This window comes from Anabrus simplex, chromosome 1 (assembly GCF_040414725.1).
Source record: "Anabrus simplex isolate iqAnaSimp1 chromosome 1, ASM4041472v1, whole genome shotgun sequence".
Classification (NCBI taxonomy): Eukaryota; Metazoa; Arthropoda; class Insecta; order Orthoptera; family Tettigoniidae; genus Anabrus; species Anabrus simplex.
The window spans coordinates 217,951,561-217,977,785 of record NC_090265.1 but is presented as its reverse complement, the minus strand read 5'-3'; the positions used below and the strand labels follow the sequence as shown (position 1 = coordinate 217,977,785).

Below are 26,225 nucleotides of genomic sequence, written 5' to 3'. Positions count from 1 at the left end.
CCAAACTATACTTAAGATTTTAGGAGTGCTACAAGAAGACTTATGAGCTATAAAACTTGAAAATGAAAGCTTAAAGGACAGAATAAAGAAACTGGAAGATAAAGAAGACAATGGAGAAGAAAGATCGCCGTGGATGGAAGTGACGTGTAGCCATTTTAGGCCTGATGTTAAACATATGGGAGAAACTATGTGCAACTTAAAACCAGGAAAAACTCTTTACAGTGCCAAAATAGATTTCACTCATTGCAACAAGTTCCAGAAGAAGACACATCAAGTTTTCTGAATAATTTTAAATCCAGTGGAAGTAACCTACAGAAGAAGAAAACCAACCGAAAGTCAAGATCGCCAAAAATTCATCTCCACGTAGACAGTCAAGGGCGGGGTATGGTAGAAGGCATCAAGAATGAGCTGCAGAATCCAGAAACTGAGGTTTTAGGACTAATAAAACCAGGTGCCAAAACTGAAGACGTCCTTTCAAGTTGTGATCCTGTGTTAGAGAAAGACAATTATGTGGTGATTGTGAGTGGTACACATGACATTGCTGCAAATGAAAGTGAGGAACTAATTACGACCCTCAGAGGTAAGATTTCCGAACTACCTAACTCAAAAGTAATTGTAGTTAATGTGCCACCCAGGTATGACCTTTTAGAGGACTCGTGTGTGAACAAAGCTATACATGATGTAAATATAAAAATCAAGAGATAATGTAAGAGTTTTAGAAATGTCTATGTAGTAGATACTTTAGGTCTTGGCAGGCAAATGTTCACTAGACATGGGTTACATCTGAATGGTAATGGAAAAGCAACTCTCTGTAGACAAATTGCTACAATTATCAACAGAGATCTGGAAACTAATCTGCACTTAAGTAAACACATACCACTAAACTTGCCAGAAAACCCAGATTCTTAAATCAAGATCTATATACAACGACCTGGGTTCCAGGGAAGTTCTTAATTCATGAGTCAAATGTTACCCAATTGCAACAGTCAAGTTTTAGGGAGGAAGGGGGTCTGAGATTGTTCTTCGTAAACTGTCAAAGTATAGTAAATAAACAATTAAAATTCAGTACACTGATGGAATCTTATGAGACTGATGTGGTGATAGGAGTGGAACCGTGGTTGAGAGAAGGGGTGGGTAATAGAGAAGTATTTCCAGAAGGGTATACAGTCTATCATAGAGACGAGAAGATAAAATGGGAGAGTGGGTGTTTATTCTGGTGGAGGAAACTTATTGTTCACATGAATGGTTTACTGATGAAAGGGATGAAATATTAGGGATAAAACTAGTTTGTAATAATATGAAGGAGGTGGGAATTATAGGAACATACAAGCCTGGAAGAGAGGAAAGAGAAATGGAAATATTTGAGAAAATAATAGATTATACACATAAAAACAATAATAATGATATGGTAATAATTGGGGGAGATCGAAACTTGCCAGAAGTTGAATGGAATGGAGCTGCAAGTGAAGCCCACGAACAGAAACTGGCAAATAATTTGATTTGGGAGGGAGGATTTACACAAGTAGTACAAGAACCGACTAATCTCAATAACTTACTACATGTATTCTTGGTTAAACCATGGGAAATCTATATATATAAAATAAAAGTTTTGTCTGTACATTGCTCAGAATTTGAAAAGAATAGTATTTCTGTATCGATCATGTCCACAGTAATAAGAAAATGCAGTTTTTACTTTTCCATAATTTCTGTCTGTCTGTCTGTCTGTCTGTCTGTCTGTCTGTCTGTCTGTCTGTCTGTCTGTCTGTCTGTCTGTCTGTATGTATGTATGTATGTATGTATGTACACGCATCATGAGAAAACGGCTGAAGAGAATTTAATAAAAATCGGTATGTAGAGTCGGGGGGTGAGCCACTACAATCTAGGCTACAAATTATTTTATTCTCCCTGAGTGAAATGGTAGTTTAGGGGAAGGCCTAAAATTCAATTCTCAAATATTTATATTATTAGTGGTCATATCGATAAATACTACATAACTAGTTATGTAGAATTAAATTTCTGATCATTTACGTCTTATGCATTTTTACCGTACCGGCTATGATAACAGAGATATTCATGAATTTGGATTTTTGTTGCTAAGTCCATATCAACGCCGAGCTCCGACAAAATGGGTAAACAGAATTTAATGAAAATCGGTATATAGAGTCGGGGAATAAGAAACTACAGTTTAAGCTATAAACAATGTTATTCACCCTGGGTGAAATGGTAGTTTAGGGGAAGGCACCTAAAATTTAATTTTTAAATACCTATGTTCTTGGTCCTATGAAAAAGTACTACATAACAAAAGTTATAGAGAATGTAATTTCCGATCATTTATGTTTTATTCAGTTTTACCGTACCGACTATGATAAGAGTGGTATTTCAGAACTAGAAGACAATTAATAATGTGGCGGCCTACAATATCGAAAGCGCGTAACATAGATCAACAATAACATTACACTGACCGTTGTTTGTTGTAATGTTCTTTGTCTCTTATGCTGTCATTCAACTCCGATAGATGGGATTACTGCTGCGTACCGAGTATAACAGCCTAACTGAATATTGGCGGGAAATAGCTGAGGAGTTAGATAACTTTCTTCTTTAGCATGCCAATCCTCTAGTTCATACATTTTCCGATACTGCTGGTAAGTAACACACTGGTTCATCATAGTATGCCAGCTATTCGATACCTACTCTGACGCGCTGTTTTGAATGAGCAGTGTGCGCACTTAAGTCAGAGGCTCAGTTAGTTGTAGTAGGAGTAGTAGTATGAACTGGTCTGGAATTACAATTTAGCCCTATTCCAAATAGTACCAGAATTCACTAAATAAAAATTCAACCTTGAAAAGAGCCGTTTCTTAGGAAAAGCTTCTTCCTCTTCACTTTAATCTACATTAATTTTATTCCAAATTAGCAGCGAAGATGTGGTTTCTTCTCTGGCTTGGAGGAAAAATTCCCTCCACGTCAGATAGTTCTTTACTCCGCCAGTGTAGTGAATTGAGATTTTCCAACTCGTCGGTTTCTCCCAGGAAGCCGATAAGTAAACAGGCATAGTTTTTGCCCTGGGACTATCCACTATTTGAACACCCCCTCCCCCCCCTTCCCCCCGCTGAAGAAAGGACGAAGATTGTTCATGGATCACGGATGTCTGCGTCTTGGTCTTTCCAGCTCTGTAGCTTTGGACTGATAGTTCGAACCACTGTTCGTTAAAAATGAAAAAATGTGGGTTTTTTTCATTTGATCGAGTATTACATATGAAGGCATTGCTTTTAATCGCACCATTCCTACCGACGGCATTGTAATGGCCCATGTTCATTTCAGTTGGGGAAACCACTAAGAGAGTCTTTCTGAGAATCTATAAAGGCAGGCGGAGAGTGAGTGTCTGCCATTATAATGAAAACTCCCCAATCTGATTGTGACCGACAGTAGGCAAGGTGGCCTACCATTACAATGAAAATTCCCTAACCCAGTCTTGATATGAGAAAAGACGTTGCTGACTTGCCCGTTGTGCTTCTAGGGCAACATTAAGGGCTATGCAACTTAATACAATCTTGCTCACAATGTTTACACTACCTAACCTAGAATTCTGTATAAAATGTAGAATTCCGTAGCGAAGCACGGGTATATCAGCTAGTTGATGATAAAACTGAGGTAATTGAAGATACAGGTGACCATAAGGCTGTAATAATGGATGTAGGACTCGTACCAAAAATGCTTAATAAGAGTGTCACACAAGACAAGAAATTATGCAGAAAAACTAAAGTTAATGAATTTGGGACTTACCTTAAATCACAATTCAGTTGTTGGATAAGTGAAGGAAGTAATGTGGATACACTTTGGGCTAAATTTAAAGGAATCATTTGGGAAGGAGAGAAGAGATTTGTACCTTTTAAGAAAGGTAAAATAACCTCAGACCCTGTTTATTATACAAGGGAAATAAGAAAATTAAAAAGAAAATGTAGAATAGTAAACAGGAAAATTAAAGAGGGTAGGGAGAACAGAGAAACTAGGAAACAGCTAATGGGGGAACTGAATAGTGTGAAAAAGGAAACAAAAGAGAATTATATGAATGGCATACTTCAAGAGGGTAATGACCTAAAAGAGAAATGGAAAAAGCTGTATTCATATATTAGGAATCAAAAGGGAAAAGGAATCCAAATTCCTACAATGGTGGGAGAAGGGGGTGAACACTACTCAACAGATACTGAGAAAGCAAATCTATTTAGTAGGGAATTCAGAGATTCAGTAAAAGATTGTCAGGAGTTGGAAACCGTAACAAGAAATAGAGAGGGAGAGACACATAGGGAAACAAGAAGCTTCTCATTCACAAATGAAGATGAGAAATCCAACTGCTTCTTCAAGGAAAAACAGCAGGAAGTGATCAAATTACTGGGGAGGTGTTAAAGACAATGGGGTGGTACATAGTGTTATATTTAAAATTTCTCATTGACTATGTCATATATATTAGTTAATACCAAAGGAATGGAAGGAATCTATAATAATACCAATTTATAAAGGAAATGGTGATAAAAGGAAACCAGAGAACTATAGACCAATCAGCCTGACCAGTATAGTTTGTAAAATACTGGAGAGTTTAATAGCAAAGTACATCAGATGGATATGTGATGATAAAAATTGATTCATGAGGAGCCAGTATGGATTTAGAAAGAAATTTTCTTGTGAGGCATAACTGGTGGGATTTCAGCAGGACATATCAGATCAGTTGGATTCAGGAGGCCAGTTAGAATGCATTTGCCAAAGATCTTTCCAAAGCCTTTGATAGAGTGGAACATGGAATATTATTAAAGACATTGGAGGGAATAGGATTGGACGACAGGGTTATATGTTGCATAACAATATTTCTAAATTCAAGGGTTCAGAAAGTCAAAGTAGGAAATAATATATCACAGGAAGAGAAAGTTTGGAAGGGAATTGCACAGGGTAGTATAATCGGTCCATTACTTTTCTTAATATATGCAAATGATTTAGGGAACAATATAACATCAAATAAGATTGTATGCCGATGACATAATTGTTTATAGGGAAATAAATACAGTAACATTGAGGATTGTTCAGAATTACAAAGGGACCTTGAGAGTATCCAACAATGGGTTGAAGACAATATAATGAAGGTTAATGGAGGCAAATCAACTGTTACAACATTTACAAACAGGAGCTTTAAAACTGAATTTGAATATACTTCGGATGAGGTAGTTATCCCAAAAGATGGCAAGTGCAAATACTTAGGTGTGAGATTTGAAAGTAATTTGCACTGGAAGGGTCATGTTGATGACATTGTTGGGAAAGCGTACAGATCGTTACATGTCATAATGAGGCTACCTAAAGGATCCAACAAAGAATTAAAAGAAAAAAGTTACTTAAGTATGGTTCGACCATTATTGGAATAAGCAAACAGTGTTTGGGATCCTCACCAAGAATACCTAATAAAAGAAATAGATAGTTGTTGTATGTCCTCCGCTCTCTCCGCTCAACGCCTGCCAGCTGCACGCACGCCAACGTGTATATTTCGAGACTCGACGCGCAGCCTTCGGTGCGAGTGCCTGTTTCGTCGAGTGCTGTATAAAAGGAGCTCCCTGCCTGTCACTCTCCAGGATTCTCCCCAGTGTCCTGCTCCAGAATACACTGTAAGTCGAACACGGAGGCTACTCCTCTTAAAAATGTGTCTCGACCAGGTGGACTGAATTCTGGTAGTATGAGGTTTCACCTCAGGTCACTGCTCCAATTTCCCGTTCCTTCATTCCAGTCGAGCCCCGATGCTGTACTCTACACATCCCCTATCTCACTCAGGCTCCGACACACACATTAGATTCTCTAATTGTGAACTTAGCTTCTTTTCTGTGCAAGCTCATAAACTCAGATACTTCAAATTAGAAGGAACTCCATTAGTTAATCAATGCTAGTGAAATTGATAGTTTTCGACTATCACGAACTGAACATTCCTACGAACTATCTTTTCAAGATAGAAGCTATTGTAAATACATTCAAAGTGTACATAGTGTACAGAAACTCTCTCAAGCGTAATTATCCACTTTGCTTCAAGACATTTTTATGTTTATTCCTGTAAATTTTTATGTGAAGCAAATAAATAAGTTGTGTTCATGTAAACCTTATCCTTGTTTACAACACAACTCATTGGCGACGAGGTAAAAACAAAAGCCAACTCATTGGCAACGAGGTAAACAAACTACGTGCTATCTGCCACCAACTCATTCACGACGAGGTACAAAACTGTGCGCAATCTGTCACCAACTCATTGGCGACGAAGTACAACAGTGGTCAGTGTGTCGCCCACTCATTCGCACCGAGGTACAAACGGCTTACATTCTGTCGTCAACTCATTCGCAACAAAGAAACTCTTACAGTGTATCGTCAACTCATTGGCAAAGTGACACTCTACTCCACTCCACATTGGAACCTGTACGGACTCTATCAGCAGTTAGCCTTTTCTACAGTGCCTCCTTCGAACTACGGACAGTCAGCCTACGTTCCAAGGCTATCTCTCTCTCTTGCTCGCAGCACCTGTCAGGCATGCTTCGCTTGTTGCTCTCTCACACACTCCCAGCTGTTCCGGTGAAGGTCTCGCCTCCAGCCAGCTCAGTACACGCTGCTCCACAAGTTCTGTTCTCTCCGGCATCTCAACATGGCTACAGCCGAACAACTCGCTGCTGTATTGCAGGCTCTCCAACAGCAACGACAGCAATTCATGCAGCAACAACAGGCAGCATTACTCACAGCTATTCAAGCTCTTTCTGTTTCTACACAGCCCTCTGCAATTCCTCCGTTCTCTGCTTTTGATCCGGCTAAAGAAGAATGGTCTGTCTATTTAGCCCACCTACAGCAGCATTTTATCTGCCATTCCATCACGGATGACAAGCGAAAAACGTGCTCTATTTCTCAGTTTGGTTGGCAATGCTACGTGCAAATTACTGCAAAAATTAAGTCCAGAGGAGCAACTCCCTGAAGTGCCATCCGCACAGCTCTTGGCCCGTATTACTGAACACTATGCTAAAGCCCCACACATAGTGGCTGCTCGCTACAAATTTTTTCAGAGCAGAAAGCAACCGCATCAGACTCATGCTAAGTGGATAGCAGAATTAAGAGGTCTAGCTAAACCCTGCCAGTTTCTATGTGCCAAGGACGGTTGTGGTACGTCCTATACCGAGTCCCTCATTCGGGATATGGTCATTCTGCATACTCCTGAGGACAAAGTTTGTTTTGATGCTGTCAAGAAGAGCAACCCTTCTTTAGAAGACGTCCAGCATATTGCTACGGTATACGAACTTACTACCAAGACTGCCGCAGAAATAGCTTCTAAACACGAAGTCGCTCAAGTCTCTACTCCAGCCCGCCAGTCATCTGTCGCTCTCTGCCAAGCATTCTCGCCCGGTTCCCTCTCGTTCTTCTATAAGGAAGCCCACTTCTAAGAGCAAGTCGCAACTCCTGCCTTCCTGCAGAGGATGTTTCAAACATCATGAACGTCGTGCATGTCGTTTTTTCAAAGCCACTTGTGAAAGATGTAATAAAGTAGGACACATCAAGACTGTATGTCAGAGTTCGCTTCGCCCTGCTAAGACTCCTGCAGCGCGCCCGAAACGTATACAGTCCCGACAAGACATGGAAGTTGATAAGATAAATCTTATTCTTCCTACCAAGAATTCTCACAAGATCATCGTTCCTCTATCATTCTCTGATCGCTCTATTGATTTTCAGTTAGACACTGGATCACCTGTATCTATCATTAACCTGGCTAAATATCACGACTTAGGTTCACCTTCATGCTCTCCAGCTGACATCCAGCTTGTTACATTTAACAAACGGAAGATTGACATTTAAGGCCAAATCACGCTTCCAGCCAGTTATAAAGGAATTCAGAAGGTCATTCCACTACTCGCAGTCAACAACTACACCGGATCGAACATTATGGGCATGGATCTCTTTAATTTATTCGGCTTCCAGATTCATGACAACATCAACGTAGTCTCTACTTTGCAACCTACTTCTGATATTACGGCTCTCCTCGAGCAGTTTCCTGAAGTCTTCGACTCTACGCTCGGAACCGCCAGAAACTATACAGCTCACATACAGCTGAAATCAGGCGCTAAGCCGCACTTTTTCAAAGCACATCCAGTACCCCTAGCACATCAAGACCAGGTCACTAAGGAATTAGAAAGATGGGTAGAAGATGGAATAGTGGTACCAGTCAATTCCAGTCAATGGGCCACTCCTCTAGTTGTAATCAAGAAACCTGATGGCAATATACGACTTTGTGGTGATTTCCGATCTACGATCAACTCACAAATCGACACAGATATTTTTCCAATTCCCCGTCCAGAGGACTTATTCCGTCGTCTAGCTGGTGGACAATTCTTCTCTAGAGTGGACCTTATAGAAGAATATCTACAGCTACTTTTAGACGAAGAATCCAAACAATTTCTCACACTCAACACTCCTATCGGACTGCTCCAGCTCCAGCGTCTCCCGTTCGGCGTCTCTTCCTCAGCTGCTATTTTTCAACGCTATTTAGCTCAACTCACCGCCTCCATTCCCGGTTGTGCTAACTACCTGGATGATATTATTGTGACCGGCAAAGATCACCAAGAACATCTCCATAATCTGCGCCTCCTTCTCACGAAGTTGAAAGACAATGGCCTACAAGCGAATCTCGCTAAATGCACTTTCTTTCAGCCGCAAGTTCACTACCTGGGACACGTCCTTGATAAAAACGGTATTCAACCTAGTGAACGGAATGTCTCGGCAATTGTAAACATGCTTGTACCACAGAACATCAAGCAGCTCCAATCCTTCCTAGGCAAAGCGAACTACTATAACAAGTTCATTCCCCGCTTCGCTTCAGTTGCAGCTCCATTAAACGCCCTACGCAAAAAAGGTGATAAATTTCAGTGGTCTCCGCAATGCCAACAGGCCTGGCAAACGATCAACAAAGCCCTTGTTCAAGCTGTTAAACTCACTCATTTTCAGCCTGGCAAGCTCATCACGCTAGCTACGGACGCATCAGATTACGGCGTCGGTGCCGTTCTCTCCCAGAAAGATCATCATGGACAAGAACGTCCCATCGCCTTCGCTTCGAAGACACTTAATGAGCATCAACGTCGGTACTCCCAGATAGAAAAAGAAGCTTTAGCCATCATCTTTGGTATTCGCCGTTTCAATGAATGGCAACCATTTCCTGATCATTACTGATCACAAGCCTCTAGTACACTTATTCCATCCTGGTAATAAGATCCCTGAGCATTCCCTCAGAAAGCTTCAAAGATGGTCCATGTTCCTTTCTGATTATTCCTATCAAATCTCCTATCGTGCCACATCCCAGCATTGTAATGTTGATGCCCTCTCTCGCTTACCAGTAGGTCCTGATACCGCCTTCGATTCTCAAGAATCCGAATGTCTTCAGTTAGACATAGAACTCGAAGACACCGTATCCAGCTTTCCTATTGACGCTACCTGCATTGCTAAAGCTACGGATAAGGACAGTACACTTGCTACAGTACGTACTTACAACCACAACGGTTGGCCTCTTCAGAACAAACTTCCTGCCCACCTTGCGCCTTATCATCGTATTCAGCATCGTCTTACGACTCGTGCCGGAGTTAAACTCCTGGAAACCGGCACCACCTTCCGAGTGGTTATCCCACTTAGTCTACGGAAACAAGTTCTCGACTTGTTACACCAAAGTCATTGGGGCATTTCCCGCACTAAGCAACTAGCACGTCAACACTGCTACTGGCCTGGTATTGATGCCGCCATCGAAAAGCTCATCCCCCATTGTGAACAATGTCAAATTTAATCAGAACGCCCCGTCTTCTGATCTAGCTTCATGGCCTCCTGCTACTTCTCCATGGGAAAGAGTTCACATCGATTTCGCAGGTCCTTACCTCAATTCCATGTGGCTCATCGTCATAGATTCTCTATCGAACTTTCCCTATGTAGTGGATATGAATTCGACTACTACTACAGAAGCTACCATTCGAGCTCTTCAGAAAATATTTACAACTGAAGGATTACCTCAAGTACTAATTTCTGACAACGGACTGCAATTTACAGCTACTGCTTTTAAGAACTTCTGTACATATAATGGAATTCGCCATATCCTAGCACCTCCTTTTCACCCTCAATCTAATGGTGAAGCTGAACGCTTTGTACAAACTTTTAAGAAAAGTATGAAAAAAGCTGTCTCTTCAGGCTTAACTAAAGACCAAGCATTTTTACAACTTTTAAGCAACTACAGAACTCTGCCCGGCGCTGATAATGTCACTCCCGCACAAAAGCTCCATGGACAACCTCACAGAACTTTACTTTCTCTGTTGCAGCCTCTTCCGGCCCAGCCTAAGACCTCCCCAACAACGTTCACCGTCAACGACAGGGTCTACGTAAGGACATTCAAGTCAAACCCGCTCTGGTTACCTGGTGTCATCTGCAGATCTTTGGGCCATCGTCTCTATGAGATTCAGACTGCTGAGAAATGCATTTGCCGCCACCAGGACCAGATACGCCAGCGCTACCGTCCATATCTGGCTATTGATTCTCTTGTTAAGCCAGATAAATCTATTGCTGAACGAGCTTTAGACCATTTAATAACCATGGGTTCCTTTCAGGACGATGCAGCGCCACTCCGCCCAGTCACAGCTCCGGACAATACAACAGACGTCAGAAGCTCCTGCCCAGCATCGTAGCCGCCGCTTCACGCCGTATCGGCGTATTTAGGAGGGGAGGGTGTTGTATGTCCTCCGCTCTCTCCGCTCAGCGCCTGCCAGCTGCACGCACGCCAATGTGTATATTTCGAGACTCGTCGCGCAGCCTTCAGTGCGAGTGCCTGTTTCGTCGAGTGCTGTATAAAAGGAGCTCCCTGCCTGTCACTCTCCAGGATTCTCTCCAGTGTCCTGCTCCAGAATACACTGTACGTCGAACACGGAGGCTACTCCTCTTAAAAATGTGTCTCGACCAGGTGGACTGAATTCTGGTAGTATGAGGTTTCACCTCAGGTCACTGCTCCAATTTCCCGTTCCTTCATTCCAGTCGAGCCCCGATGCTGTTCTCTACACATCCCCTATCTCACTCAGGCTCCGACACACACATTAGATTCTCTAATTGTGAACTTAGCTTCTTTTCTGTGCAAGCTCATAAACTCAGATACTTCAAATTAGAAGGAACTCCATTAGTTAATCAATGCTAGTGAAACTGATAGTTTTCGACTATCACGAACTGAACATTCCTACGAACTATCTTTTCAAGATAGAAGCTATTGTAAATACATTCAAAGTGTACATAGTGTACAGAAACTCTCTCAAGCGTAATTATCCACTTTGCTTCAAGACATTTTTATGTTTATTCCTGTAAATTTTTATGTGAAGCAAATAAATAAGTTGTGTTCATGTAAACCTTATCCTTGTTTACAACAATAGTGTGCAGATGAAAGCAGCAAGATTTGTAACAGGGGATTTCAGGAGAAAAAGTAGTGTATCAGAAATGTTACGGGGAACTTGGGTGGGAAACTTTAAGTAAGAGAAGGGAGAAAACTAGGCTTATAGGACTATGTAGAGCCTATACAGGAGAAGAAGCATGGGGAGAAATCCGTGAGAGGCTTCAGTTGGAAAATAATTATATCGGCAGAACTGACCACAAGTATAAAATTAGAAGGAATTTTATCAGAAGTGATTGGGGTAAATTTTCATTCATAGGAAGGGCATGAAGGAGTGGGACAGTTTACCGGGGGGTAGTGTTTGATCCTTTTCCAAAATCTGTACAGATATTCAAGAAGAGAATAAACAGCAACAGAGAAAATAAATGAAATGATCGAGGTAATTCGACCAGTGCAGCTTATTGTAAATAAAAAATGTGTGTGAATTAATTAATTCCATCCCCTGGTCTATGGAGTTTGGACAGCCGAAGTAGGGGACTGCCTGTAGGGGTGAAGTACAATAGGGACTTCGAGGGCCCTGGGACTGCTACGGTAACTGTGAAGGTCCTTCAGGAACTCTGAATTGTGGTGGCAAAAGGGGCTCTGGTTAAGACGCAGCAGGTCGTTATGCTACTTAGGTTCCAAAATGGGTTTAAAAAAAAAAAAGTAAATAAATGCAAGGTATAGTTTAATCTTATACCAGTTGTATAGTATTATTTGAAGTAATTCCACATACTGTATATAAGTTGAGGATGTTTGTAAGTACAGGAGAGATTATAAGTAGAATTAAGGATGATCTGTGTGTTTAACAGAAAAATTGTTAGCGTAAATTGTATAATATTGTATTCTAGGAAAATTTTCTTCTTCTCTTGTTAATTTAAAATTTAGTGCTTGACAATAATGTATTTTAGTGTACCATTTGCAACCGAGGTAGACACCTCATTTGCAAATAAAGGGATTTTGATTTGATTTGAATTGAATCGAATCTTGGCCAGTTATTAACAATGCCATTCACAGTTTGTAGACGGGAATACCTAAATCAAATGTCAAACCTTATTGTAAGGTACATAGTTTACTCTGAAGAATGTAATATTTTACCAAATTAAACAATGATGAATCACTTTATTTTAATAATTATTTAATTTTCATGACCACATTGTACTTGAAATAAACATTCTATATTTTTAGGTCATGTTCGGTACATATACTGTACTACACATTGAAGAGATGTTAAGTGCAGAACAGAAATGGCAAAACAAACACCAGTGGAATCCAAACCCACAGCCCTCGAATTTTGCAAAAGCTGATGTGAAATATAGCTTTGTCACTGAAGATAAGCCTTCCTATCAAATCATCTTCCACCATCCTTGACTACATTTCAATGCAAAAGTTACTTCTTTTCACCTTGCCTGATGCTGTTTGTCTGCTCTTTCTAGCTGCTATGCTTGGTCTAAGCAACCGGGCTGCATCAAGGTAAGTTCAGAAAATATTTTTGAATTTCTTATGGTGTTGAACATGGAATTTTAAACATTCACATGGCTCTTTGCAGCACTTGTTCATAATATCACCCACTCATAATCGTTGACAAGTTTACTCAACGTGAACAATTTTGTACATATTATATACATGATGTAGAAGTCATCTGATAGAATCTGAGGATGTTCTTATAGAATGAAATACATCATTCTGTTATTAATAAAATATTTTCTTCTCCAAGTATGTCATAGTGTTTTCATAAAGTTTGCATTTTTTATTCAACAGACTGAAAAACTTGAAGGTCATAATAGCCATGAACAAGACTGAAACTTCAGTGGAAGCTGCATCCATCAAACAATAGCAAAGTCATTCATACTGAAATGCTCTTTGATATAAACTGTCCAATATTCACATTAACCTTAACACAGAAAGCTAATACAGTATCTTCAGTAGCACTCCCACAGTGTAATCAGATCTAAAAAAAACCCCACCTCACAACCAGGTCAACAAACGGAAACTTTCATCCACCTTGAACAGCAAAATTTTAGTTGGGAAATGAGCAAATTGAGTACTATCCAAAGTTCTCTGCAATAACTTTTTTTCTTTTCATATTGCTTTTTTTAGTGGCATGTCATCAGTACTTATTAGATTTGTTAGTAGTTTTCTGAACTTGAGAAAGATCAATTTTAGTTTCTCAATAGAACCTGTAGCCTTCATTCTACATAGCCTGTCACAGACACCATGGTAGAGAATAAGAACAGCAGCAGAGGTCATCATTTGTTACTTCATCCCCGCCATCAGCTAGGTCTTCGCTAAAGAGCTGTAGGTCAGTTCAGTTTTCATCCATCATCCATTTTGTCTAAGACAAAACCACATTTACGTCATATTATCAGGATGCCAATTAATGAGCTGTAAATTGTCACACTTTGCTCATACTGCATACCATTCAAACCATTCTCATTTCAACCTTGTCCTTCAATTCTGTACCATATATTGAATACTACTCTGTTCTCATCATAAACAGATACCTGACAGAAATACAAATAATTGGCCAGATTTTCTAGATGTTGAATGAGTTAGCTGGAAAATTTTTAATTGGACATTATAAATTTTCCAGCTAACTCGTTCTTGGTTGCCAGCGTTTCGCCCTCGTGTGCTAGGGTGGGCTCATCAGTTGGTACCTAGCACACCTACCAATACGCTGGCTAGTGCATACCGTGGGGGCCACTGTGTAGGCTAATTGGAGCCACCGGCAGTGCCAATGCACTATGAGAGACTTTGTCTCATTACCAAAAATTGATGCCTGCTTGGCCATCAGATGATATAGATGTTGATTCCCATACGGAATCTGAAATATTTGTCCCGAATGAGTAAATTTATAATACCAAAATAAATGGTCCGTTATTGGACATTATAAAATTACCAGGTAACTCATTCTTGGATGCCAGTGTTTTGCCCTTGTGTGCTAGGGTGGGCTCATCAGTTGGTACCTACCACACCTACCAATACGCTGGCTAGTGCATACTGTGGAGGCCACTGTGTAGGCTAATTGGAGCCACCGGCAGTGCCAATGCACTATGAGAGACTTTGCCTTATTACCAAAAATTGATGCCTGCTTGGCCATCAGATGATATAGATGTTGTTTCCCATACGGAATCTGAAATATTTGTCCCGAATGAGTAAATTTATAATACCAATATAAATGGTCCGTTAATGGCATCAATTTTTGGTAATGAGACAAAGTCTCTTAGTGCATTGGCACTACCGGTGGCTCCAATTAGCCTACACAGTGGCCTCCACGGTGTGCACTAGCCAGCGTATTGGTAGGTGTGTCATGTACCAACTGATGAGCCCACCCTAGCACACGAGGGCGAAACGCTGGCAACCAAGAATGAGTTAGCTGGAAATTTTATAATGTCCAATAATGGACCATTTATATTGGTATTATAAATTTACTCATTCAGGACAAATATTTCAGATTCCCTATGGGAATCAACATCTATATCATCTGATGGCCAAGCAGGCATCAATTTTTGGTAATGAGACAAAGTCTCTTAGTGCATTGGCATTGCCGGTGGCTCCAATTAGCCCACGCAGTGGCCTCCGCAGTATGCACTAACCAGCGTATTGGTAGGTGTGCCAGGTACCAACTGATGAGCCCACCCTAGCACACGAGGGCAACCAAGAATGAGTTAGCTGAAAAATTTATAATGTCCAATAACGGACCATTTATATTGGTATTATAAATTTACTCATTCGGGACAAATATTTCAGATTCCCTATGGGAATCAACATCTATATCATCTGATGGACAAGTAGGCATCAATTTTTGGTAATGAGACAAAGTCTCTCATAGTGCATTGGCACTGCCGGTGGCTCCAATTAGCCTACACAGTGGCCTCCACGGTATGCACTAGCCAGCGTATTGGTAGGTGTGCTAGGTACCAACTGATGAGCCCACCCTAGCACACGAGGGCGAAACGCTGGCAACCAAGAACGAGTTAGCTGGAAAATTTATAATGTCCAATAATGGACTATTTATATTGGTATTATAAATTTACTCATTCGGGACAAATATTTCAGATTCCCTATGGGAATCAACATCTATATCATAGGTCAAACTGGTCGTAATAGAGGGACAATTCATTGAGGCAGTTCAGCAGCCTGGATTCTACTTCCCAAAATAATCTAGACTTAGTTTCAACACCAAGATTGCCAGTAAATAGAAAATGCCTAGTATTCAGTCTAATAGGTTAATTATTAGTGTAAATACTGGAGAGAAATGGTGCAAGGAGACTACTATTTTTCTGGTTCCTCCAGTAACTTTCACTAAGTGTCAGTTTGAATCATCTGTTCAGTAACAAGCACTGAATAATTCTCATAAGTTTGAAGTTTTGTATCATTCTAAACAGCTAGTGTATGAGAGAAGTCAGTGGTTGATCGTATCATAAGCAGCAGTCAGGTTGACGAAAACAGCACCAGTTACAAGGCCCTTCTGACAACAATCCTCAGTGTACTGAGTAAGGTTCCAGCACTTGGTCTGTGCATGATCATCCTGGTCTGAAGCCTGCTGTTGATTAATCAGCTTACTATCTAAAAGAGAAGTCATTCTATTGAGTACAAGGCATTCAGACAGTTTAAAAACGTGACTCAGGAGAGAGACAGGCCTGGAGGTCTTGGGGTCATCTGGTGTCTTACCTGGTTTCAAGAGTGCCCCCACTTTTGCCTTAAGCCAGTTCTGAGGGATCATCTCAAAGTGGATACAGAAATTAAAAAAATTGGTCAAATATCCCAAGCTCTTTGCACCAAATTTCTTGATCTGTGCATTTCTGATACCATCAAAACTTGCAGACTTTCCTACTTTGAGTTTCTGGGTGGTATTTTTTACTTTCTTATGGGTAAACAGTGCAACCAAACAAGAAGGTTGAGCAACTTCTAGCTGGGTGAGCAATGGGAGTCTTTTCTGCATGGATTTATCAGACTCCCCATTCATGATTAGCTGACGGGCCACTTAATCTGGAGTAACATAACAGTGGCCTACACTGTGTTGTTTAATGCCAGATAGTTGGTAGAATGTCATCCATGCTTTACAGCTACTCATTGACATACTGATCTTAGAGATAGTCTTTTGCCATTTTTTTCTCTTTCTTTTACCTATGAATTCACTGAGCTTGTTGGATATGCTGGTAACCTCTTCAGAGAAAGGATTTATGCAGTAGGTAGCATGGAATTCTTTCAGTAATGATTCTTCCTCCTTAGTTAGTCCTGGAATATACATTCTTCGTGTGCCCTTAGGAATTATCTTTTGGAGATCTCTCGTAAAGCAGTAGAGAAGTCTTTGTATACCCCATTGTTGATGGCAATACTTTCAACAGAAGAGTCGAGTAGTAGTTTGAACTTCTCCTAATTAATATTTTTTTTATTTTTTTTTTTTTTTGCTAGGGGCTAGACACAGATAGGTCTTATGGTGACGATGGGATAGGAAAGGCTTAGGAGTTGGAAGGAAGCGGCCATGGCCTTAATTAAGGTACAGCCCCAGCATTTGCCTGGTGTGAAAATGGGAAACCACGGAAAACCATTTTCAGGGCTGCCGATAGTGGGATTCGAACCTACTATCTCCCGGATGCAAGCTCACAGCCGCACGCCTCTACGCGCACGGCCAACTCACCCGGTCTAATTAGAATTAGCCTTACTGAAATTGAAATGGGGTTGCCTTGATGAATACAGGGGATGAATGCCAGATGTAATTCTGCATATTATGGTTTGATGTTTGCTGTGTGGGAAGCAGTTACCCATAGTTTTAATACATCAAGTTGTTATATTGGTACTGATAAAGATTTTGTCTGGATTAATGTGACTAGACCAGCATTTGCTTGTGAATGATTTGGGCTGTTTGGAGTTGTGTACAACACTCAGATCATTTGCTTCTGCCCATTGCTCAATAGCTTCCTCATTTTCATTAGTCTTACTATATCCCCAGCTTGTACTGTGACTGTTGAAGCCACCTACAACAATATTTGCACACTGGTTACTGAAGTTTGCACATTCTGTAAAGGCAAATTGTCTTGAAGATGGTTTGTAGAATGATGTTATGGTGATGTCTGGTTAGAATTTCATTATCTTCCTTTTCAGTGATGTCTGCAGACAAGATATCAGTCCAGGTCGGCAGAGATTGGCCAATGAATAAAAAATCAGTCGCACGCCTGGAATGGCTGGTGGCCACTGATCAGCAGCACGGTGGGTCTCCTGGATACAAAGGATGTCGCACTAGGTTTTTGAATACATATCAGCCAGTACTATGGCTCTGTTTGAGATGAGAAACTTCCAACATTTTGTGACATCACTATGACAGCTGGACCCCGGAAATGTCTGTTAAGGCATTTGAGTGTGTCCAACACATGGCTATAACACATAGGTTTGTACAGTTTAACATCAATGGTGTGTGGACAAAAACTAATATAATGATAACAGTTTTCACTTCAGATATCAATATAAAAGACTAGACTAGCAGACCCACTAGTAATAAATGACATAGCAATAAATAACAGGAGAGTAAAAAGTGTGGAACAATTCAAATCCTTTGGAGAAATAACAACATACAATTTGGATGGGAAACCTGCATGGCAAGGAAGAACTAATAAAGTGATAAAAGCTCAAAAATTAACATGGTCTACATACAATTTAAAAAAAAGTCTATTGATCAAAACAAAATTAAAACATTACAAGAAGGTGGTTCAAACAGAGGTTTTAAAAGGATTAACAAGTTTTATGTTAAGCAGAAGAGTTTTTAGACAAGAGGATTTTTCTATCTCAACATTCACATGTGTTTTATTATGTTAATTATGATCTTTCAATTCCACACATTTTTCAGTGTTTTTATTTGTTTGCATACATATGTAATATTTTAGCTCCAACTGAAGATGGCCAGGCTGAGTGGCTCAGACGGTTAAGGTGCTGGCCTTTTAACCCCAACTTGGTAGGTTTGATCCTGGCTCAGTCCGGTGGTATTTGAAGGTGCTCAAATACGACAGCCTCGTGTCGGTAGATTTACTGGCATGTAAAAGAACTCCTGTGGGACTAAATTCCGGCACCTCGGCATCTCCGAAGACCGTAAAAGTAGTTAGTGGGACGTAAAGCAAATAACATTATTATTATCCTACTGAAGATGGCCGCTAGATAGGCTGAAACATGTTTAGACATGAGGTGACATGAGGTGACTTATGGAAGCAAAAATCCTTTCAAGTCACTCAGAGAAACAGAATTAACAAAATACTAGAAAGAAGAATAGCTAGAACATAACGAAATAAAAAATTAGCAAAAAGATGGACAATGGTGGATAGTGCCAAATGAAGTTGCATACAGAGAACTAGAGCCCATCACAGATACTATACGGAAGAAGAGGATCTCTTTTTGATCACATTATGAGAACACCAGAAACCAGATTACTGAGAAAACTTATAGTGAAACTCTGGAATCTGAAGTAGGATGGATTAAGGAAATTAGAGAGGATATGGAGCAACTAGAAATAACGCTGGACAATTTGCAAAATGGAATAGAAAGTTTAAAGAAACTGAAAAATATAAAAATAAGATTTAAACCAAAAATAGACAAAGGACAAATAATGAAAAGGGTATTTACAGATGAGGAACAATGGAAAAAATCACAACAAATGGAAAGCTACTGGGCAACATATCAGATATAATGAACAGAAAATGATTGACTGAAGTGGTCCATTGAGGCTATAAAAGAAGAAGAAGAAGAAGAAGAAGAAGAAGAAGAAGAAGAAGAAGAAGAAGAAGATAGCAGCTTTCAAGAGCGTAAACAAGTATTCCCTGCATCCAGTTGTTCCACATGATGTCTATTCCTTACCATGTGTCCGAAGGTTGCAATTAGCAGTGGTCTCCGTATTGAACTGCTCATAGGTGAAGATCATTACTGGAAGGTAATCTGAGATGACCAACAAATACGCTTTTCTGAATCTCCTGTCAAACTCTGGTTGGGTTCGAAGAGAGAACAGTCATGGATCATAGTCCATCATGTCACTGTAAATCATATTCACACAATACAATAGCATGCGACAATTTTGGGATTTAGAGACCATGGGAATACGAGAGCAGCAAGGAACGACACTACTATTCCTCAACAGTTTCATGATTTGTTTTGTACGGAAGGAGGGCAGAGAGTAGTGACCTCATCTAGAAAAGAGGAGGTTATCTTACCATCATACTGCGACAACGCCAAGAATCATTTTCCCACTTGAAAGGAAACTACATGACAATGCTGATCGACTATATTGAAAAGGGTAATGTGAAATGATCATTGCAGAAGATAATCTAAGCCATGTTTTCTACCTGCCACACCATGCTGTCAAGAAAGAAAGGAATAGAGCAACAAAATGGAGGATTGTTTTCGACAATTCATCACATGGGAGAGACTCGACTCACCCTCCTTTGATACAGATGTTGATTCCCACAGGGAACATGAAATATTTGTCCCGAATGAGTAAATTTATAATACCAATATAAATGGTCCGTTATTGGACATTATAAATTTTCCAGTTAACTCATTCCTGGTTGCCAGCATTTCGCCCCCCGTGGCCTCCATGTTATACACTAGCCATGCGCCTTGGCGGGTGTACTAGGTACCAACTGATGAGCCCAACTTATGGAAAATTTATAATGTCCAATAACGGACCATCTATATTAGTATTATAAATTTACTCATTTGGGACAAATATTTCAGGTTCCCAATGGGAATCAACATCTGTATCAGCTTCCACAAAATGCCCATATTCTGGTTTCAGGGAAAGAAGAATGGCAATCACATCAATATCTCTACCTGCTCTACATGAACAAGTAACTAGATCCCTAAACACAGTGTATGGTTCAAGGTATTCTGACGTTGAAAGTTCTCACAAGATGGGAATTTGCTTTATTAGACGAGAGAGTTCATCATTTTCTAAATCCCCTTCCATTATGCTTCTTAGATCAAACAGTTTACTGGGAGAAGAAATGATAAACTTACAAAATGTTGCAAAGTTTGGGCTGGGAAGAATTGGGAGAAAGAAGAGGAGCTGCTCAACTAAGTGGTATGTACTTGTAGGATACTAATTAATTTATTATTTAATCACCTATTCAACATTTTTTTAATACAATTAGAAATTGATCATTGTTACCTTAAGAATGTGAGACATGTTTCGCCTTTCATAGAAGGCATCATCAGTCACTGTACCTCTTCAAGATTAAATCAGGCACCTGATTTGAAATTAAAGTATAATTACTAAGATCTAATATTAACATTTTTACAATAGGAACAGCCTAAGGAAAGAATACAATATTCAGTATTAATGTGTATAACAACAATATTAGCCGTTGGCTGTTGATTACTAGTTGTGTAAGGAACATATACAGTGCTTAGTAGCAGTGGTCTGATTTGAAAATTTAAATATTACATTATTTGGAATGTTAGGAAAAATATACCAACAATTTGAGAGAATGTTAAGTGAGACTTTACTCAGAAGTAAATGATATAAAATATAAAATATGAAATAAAATATAAAATATGATATAAAATAAATTATATTTGCCTTTCTTGTGAGATATTTAATGTGTTCTCTATTAATAAATTATTAGCCTCGAATACGGCAATCCTGCGGGATTAATTTGAGGATTATTTTTTGAGAAGCATGTGTCTTGCCATGTGTTCTGTGAATTTTGAGCACATGTTGAGTGATATTTAGGAGATTGACCACGTGTCCGGTGACATTTATGTCTAAACCTACTGATGTGCATGATGATTGTCGACCAGTTCTTCTGAATATAAAACTGTTGAATTTCTACCAATCGACGTTGTGATACTCCTGCTATTTTCTTTAAAGTGACTGCCATTATTTGATCACATGTCACAGCCAATGAAGTTTGTTTTCTTAAATATTCTTTATTAATTAAATGATACCTATTTGCTACAAGAGTACCGTATTTGAAGAATATGCCAGTTCTAACATATTTCATTTTTTTCACCAGGGGTAGCAAAGTGGTATTTCTTTGTTAGTAACAAAAATAATTTAACCTAAATGCATTGTCATCCATTAAAATTCTCTCTCAAATCAGCTAATTATTTCTTAAAGGATTAATAAATAAGTGATTTACGAATAATTTATTGGTCATTTTTTCAAATTTTGTGTCATTTTATAACCATTTTAGGTCATAAATGCATTTTTTTAATTTTGCATTTTCTTGCTTTTTTTGATCATTAAATGCCTTGCCCTACTAATGGCACAATGACATACCGGTACATATGTAGACTGTACCACACATTCTGATTCAACCTAATGCATCAAACACAACTTGTTAATTTGCTTGAATTCCGCTGGCAAAGACTCATGCAATCGGTAGTACACGGAATAATAATAAAAACAGAATATTTCAATTGATAAACATAATCAAAATATTACAATAATTGTATGCACACATTATCAGCCCTCGTAAAAAACATGAAAAAACACTTCCTGTTTGGAGTCTTCAAAGTTCATTATGTCAGGAAGGACACTCATTTTTGGTAGTCATATACTGAATAAATTATAGAATACTAACTGTCAGTCCACCCTCTTCTCTTAAACAGAACATACTCTACCAAACACTGATAATATATGTAATTGTTACTCTGTAGGATTAAATATTGGAAGGAAGTCTTAAAACCAGGCTTTCTTGAATCACTTGATCTGCACTCATTTCTGAATACAGTATTTCCAATGACAATCCCATGTATAATACCACAGTAATATTTGCTCTACTGGGAATAGGTAGTTTTCATAGTAAACCGTGTCATGCATAACCAAAATTTAAAATTCAGTACAAATCCACTGGATCATTGTATATTCAACAAACAAGATAATTTATCATTAATAAAGTGAGTAATAAGCAAATCTTATTTACTACTTACCAAAAAATGCAATGCAGGAGGAAAAAGAAGTAGGCTACATACTTCACTGAATTAATTTGGTACGATTTATTCCGTCCCAGTATGCTACAAATTCTAGCTAAATCTGCACATACAGTGTTCATATTTATGAAGAAAACACACACTAATCCAAGCAGCACACGCCTGAAATTCACATGAATATACATTTCAAAACATGCTGAGTATAATTCTTTCAAAAATGTTCTAAATTACATAACATCCTAAGAATAAATTTAATCCAAAACAGATGTTATGTCCATTTAACTATGACATAATTTAATACAGTACAAAAATAAACAGCTGAAGTAAAACTTACCATGCTGTTCTTTGACAGTTATAAGGTGAACAAGAAGTAAGTATATTACTACACAACAGTGCTCTCAAAACACAGAAAGACAAAGAGAGAGAGCAAACAATGAACAAACAAACGGCCAGATCAATAAAGCAGACAGTTTTGCCGTGTTGTGTTGTAACCACGACTAATGAAATGTAGATCAAAAATTAGATGGATGGCTTTTCCGGCGTTTGCTCTATTAACCAGCGTTTCGTCTTAGGTCTGACACTAGACTCTTCAGAGTGGGATGTGTCAGACCCTACCCACTGACGCTGGGGTGTATGCAGGTGAACTTATCAGAAGCTTATTTAAGAAGCACAGTCTGATAACTGCATACGGGAGATAAAACTCCACAATGGAATTAATGCCCGGCTAGCAATTCCAAATGGAAATTCTAAGTTCCCATGGAGGGAATTAGATTCTTTTCCACCAATAGAGCATATCAAAAATCAGATCAAAAATTAGATGGATGGCTTTTCCGGCGTTTGCTCTATTAACCAGCGTTTCGTCTTAGGTCTGACACTAGACTAGAGTGTCCTTGAAATAGACGAATTCATTAATTTACTTGAATTTGCCCTCAACAATAATTACTTTAGATTCCACGACACTATCTACAAACAACAAGGCCTTCCCATGGGTTCACCAGCTTCAGGTATACTAGCCGAGATCTACATAGACCACTTAGAGCACTCAGAAATGAGCAAAATTGACAATATATCATTCTGGTGCAGGTTTGTAGATGATATCTTCGTTGTTATAGACTGCAGGTTTACAAACGAAAACAACATACTCGAACAGCTAAACAAAATAGATCCACACATAAAATTTACGATGGAAACCGAGAAAAATCACACTCTGAATTATCTTGATTTATCCATCACCAAAACAGAAGACCACTTGACATACAAAATCTATAGAAAACCTACACAAACCTCCAATACCATGAAAATAGATTCCACTCACCCCAATGCACACAAGAAGGCAGCATACTACAGTATGATATACAGAGCTTTCAACATTCCCCTATCCCCAGAAGAATTAAACAAGGAACTAAACCTAATTCACAAAATAGCGGAGCATAACGGATACAGCAGAAACATGATAAACAATATCATTCACAAAATAAAACACCAACCGAAATCCAAATTAAGTAGAAACAACAAACCTAAGAAAGACTACGCACTTTTTACCTTTAACAACACCCACATCCACCCCATAACTAATATTTTCAAAAGACACAATCTAAAAATAGCTTAAAGAACCACACGTAATAATGCTTCCATTTTACATAACACTAAATCTGTCAATGAAAACAACAAATACAGCCACTCAGGAGTGTACCGCATGAAATGCAATGATTGTGAAGCCAGCTACATCGGACGTACCGGCAGATGCTTTTCCATTCGGTACAGCGAACATGTCAATGCCACTAAATATAACCGCTTTTCATCCATAGGGCAACATGTCGAAGAACACAAGCATAAGTTCACTAATATCGAGAACGATATGGAAATTCTAAATATGAACCCCACAGGCCCATTGCTCAACATAATGGAAGATTTTTATATCAATATGGACCAATACGCTAATCCCAACCTCAACTTAAATGAAATCACAGATAAAACTAACATCCTCTTCAACACAGCCATTCCCATTCTAAAAGACACATATTTAAAAAGAATCAGCAGACACAAACCCACACAAAACCCAAAAGACACAACCCACTCCACCCCACCCCCTCCAGAAGCTACTTCCCCCTCCCCACCACCTCTCAATCTGAACACTACGACAGCAACACGACGCACACGCAACAAGGTGCAGCACACTCCCGGCTACACTTGAAGACATATCCAGCCCACACGTAAGTAACACACACTCCTTAGCACAGTTATTCTAATTCCTACTTCCATTTAGCAGGCACTCTCTATCAGTTATTCTAATTCCACTTCCTTTTTCTTTCTCAGATTTTGAATTTACCTGAGCACAAATGCAAGTGTGAAGAGGGGACTCTATCAACCTTTCTTTAATTCCAAACTTCATCCATAGCATGACATGCCTCAACAAGGAACCTGGAAATTAGTATTTATCAGCAACATCATACAATAAGAATGAACAAGCTACAGAACCTCAGTCGATTACGCTCCTCGCAAAATTGCGGCCCAACAAAGAACCTTGATTGTGTATTCATAACGGTTGGTCTCAGTGCCGACATGCTGCAAAGACGTTTCAACACCGAAACCTCAGTGATCCTCTATTCTATAGGAACTGTATTTTCAACCTCTGTTATACAATTTTTGGAGTGTGTGGCATTCAAGGGACTCCAGCAAGCCAAAGCCCTTTATTGCACCATATGTATATATGTATATTGTTTGACATAATGTTGGCAACAGCACAGATTTTTGAATGGAACTCCAATGAGTCTAAGCCCCATATTGTACCATATGTATATATCTTAAGTAATATTATATTAGAATAAGGCATTCTTGTTAAATTAGTTTTAGTAATGTTTTACGTACTACCGCTATTAAGCAGGTTCACCAACAGCTGATGATGACCTCTTTACAGGTCGAAACCGGTACTGTTTCAATGTAGATAACTTTAAACATTTTGTAATAAAGTATTGATTAGGTGGAAATCTCATTCTTCATACTTGCATTCTTAATTCTTAATACGGACAATGAAGCTGATAGATTATAGTTAAAGTTATACCATACAAAGAAATGTAGGAACATTGGAAGGAGTACATAATAGGATAAACACAATGAGAGATCGGTCTGGGAAGAGGGAGAAAGAAATAATTAAACACAAAAGGACAAGGATAATTGCATTCTTAATTCATACATTGCCATATTGTACCATATGTATATATCTTAAGTAATATTATATTAGAATAAGGCATTCTTGTTAAATTAGTTTTAGTAATGTTTTACGTACTACCGCTATTAAGCAGGTTCACCAACAGCTGATGATGACCTTTTTACAGGTCGAAACCGGTACTGTTTCAATGTAGATAACTTTAAACATTTTGTAATAAAGTATTGATTAGGTGGAAATCTCCACTGCCATCCTCACACAGATTAGTTCTATCCTCATTTATCACAGTTCTTCTACATCCGTTTAGAAAAACTGGGACTCATGGGGAGGGGCAACCATGAAAATCAAAATTACACGATGAAAGAAAATGTGGCTCAGTAGTCAACAACAACAACAACCTTATACTTCCAAATTTGAATATATTTGAATAAATGAACAATTATTTAATAGTACTGACTGGCATGGATTCAGGGAAAATTGAAGTACTATGGATCTCATTTTTGCCATAAGAATGCTTCAGATAAGAAAGAATCTTGTGATTACATTTTTTTAGACATTAAAAAGGACTACAACAATGTTCCTTTGAACAAGATCTAGGAATGTCCGGAAAACCTTAAGGTCCCAAAGTACCTGATTGACAAAGTAAAGATGCTATACCAGAACTGTTATAGCTGTGTTCAGATAGGCAGAGGATGATCAAAAATGATT

The 26,225-nt window shown here is 39.0% G+C and overlaps 1 protein-coding gene across 5 annotated transcripts in view; it reads right to left on the bottom strand.

Annotated features, from left to right (window-relative positions):
* Positions 1 to 26,225, bottom strand: part of LOC136864116 (uncharacterized) — a 97,492-nt gene that overhangs the window by 40,375 nt on the left and 30,892 nt on the right. For 4 of the 5 annotated variants that reach the window (XM_067140714.2, XM_067140723.2, XM_067140750.2 and 1 more), the window contains exon 3: positions 22,352 to 22,513. The exons of the other annotated variant lie outside the window; for it this stretch is intronic. In XM_067140714.2, the coding sequence (XP_066996815.2) occupies positions 22,352 to 22,513 (162 nt within the window). The remainder of the gene's footprint in view (positions 1 to 22,351; positions 22,514 to 26,225) is intronic. 5 annotated transcript variants of the gene reach the window in all.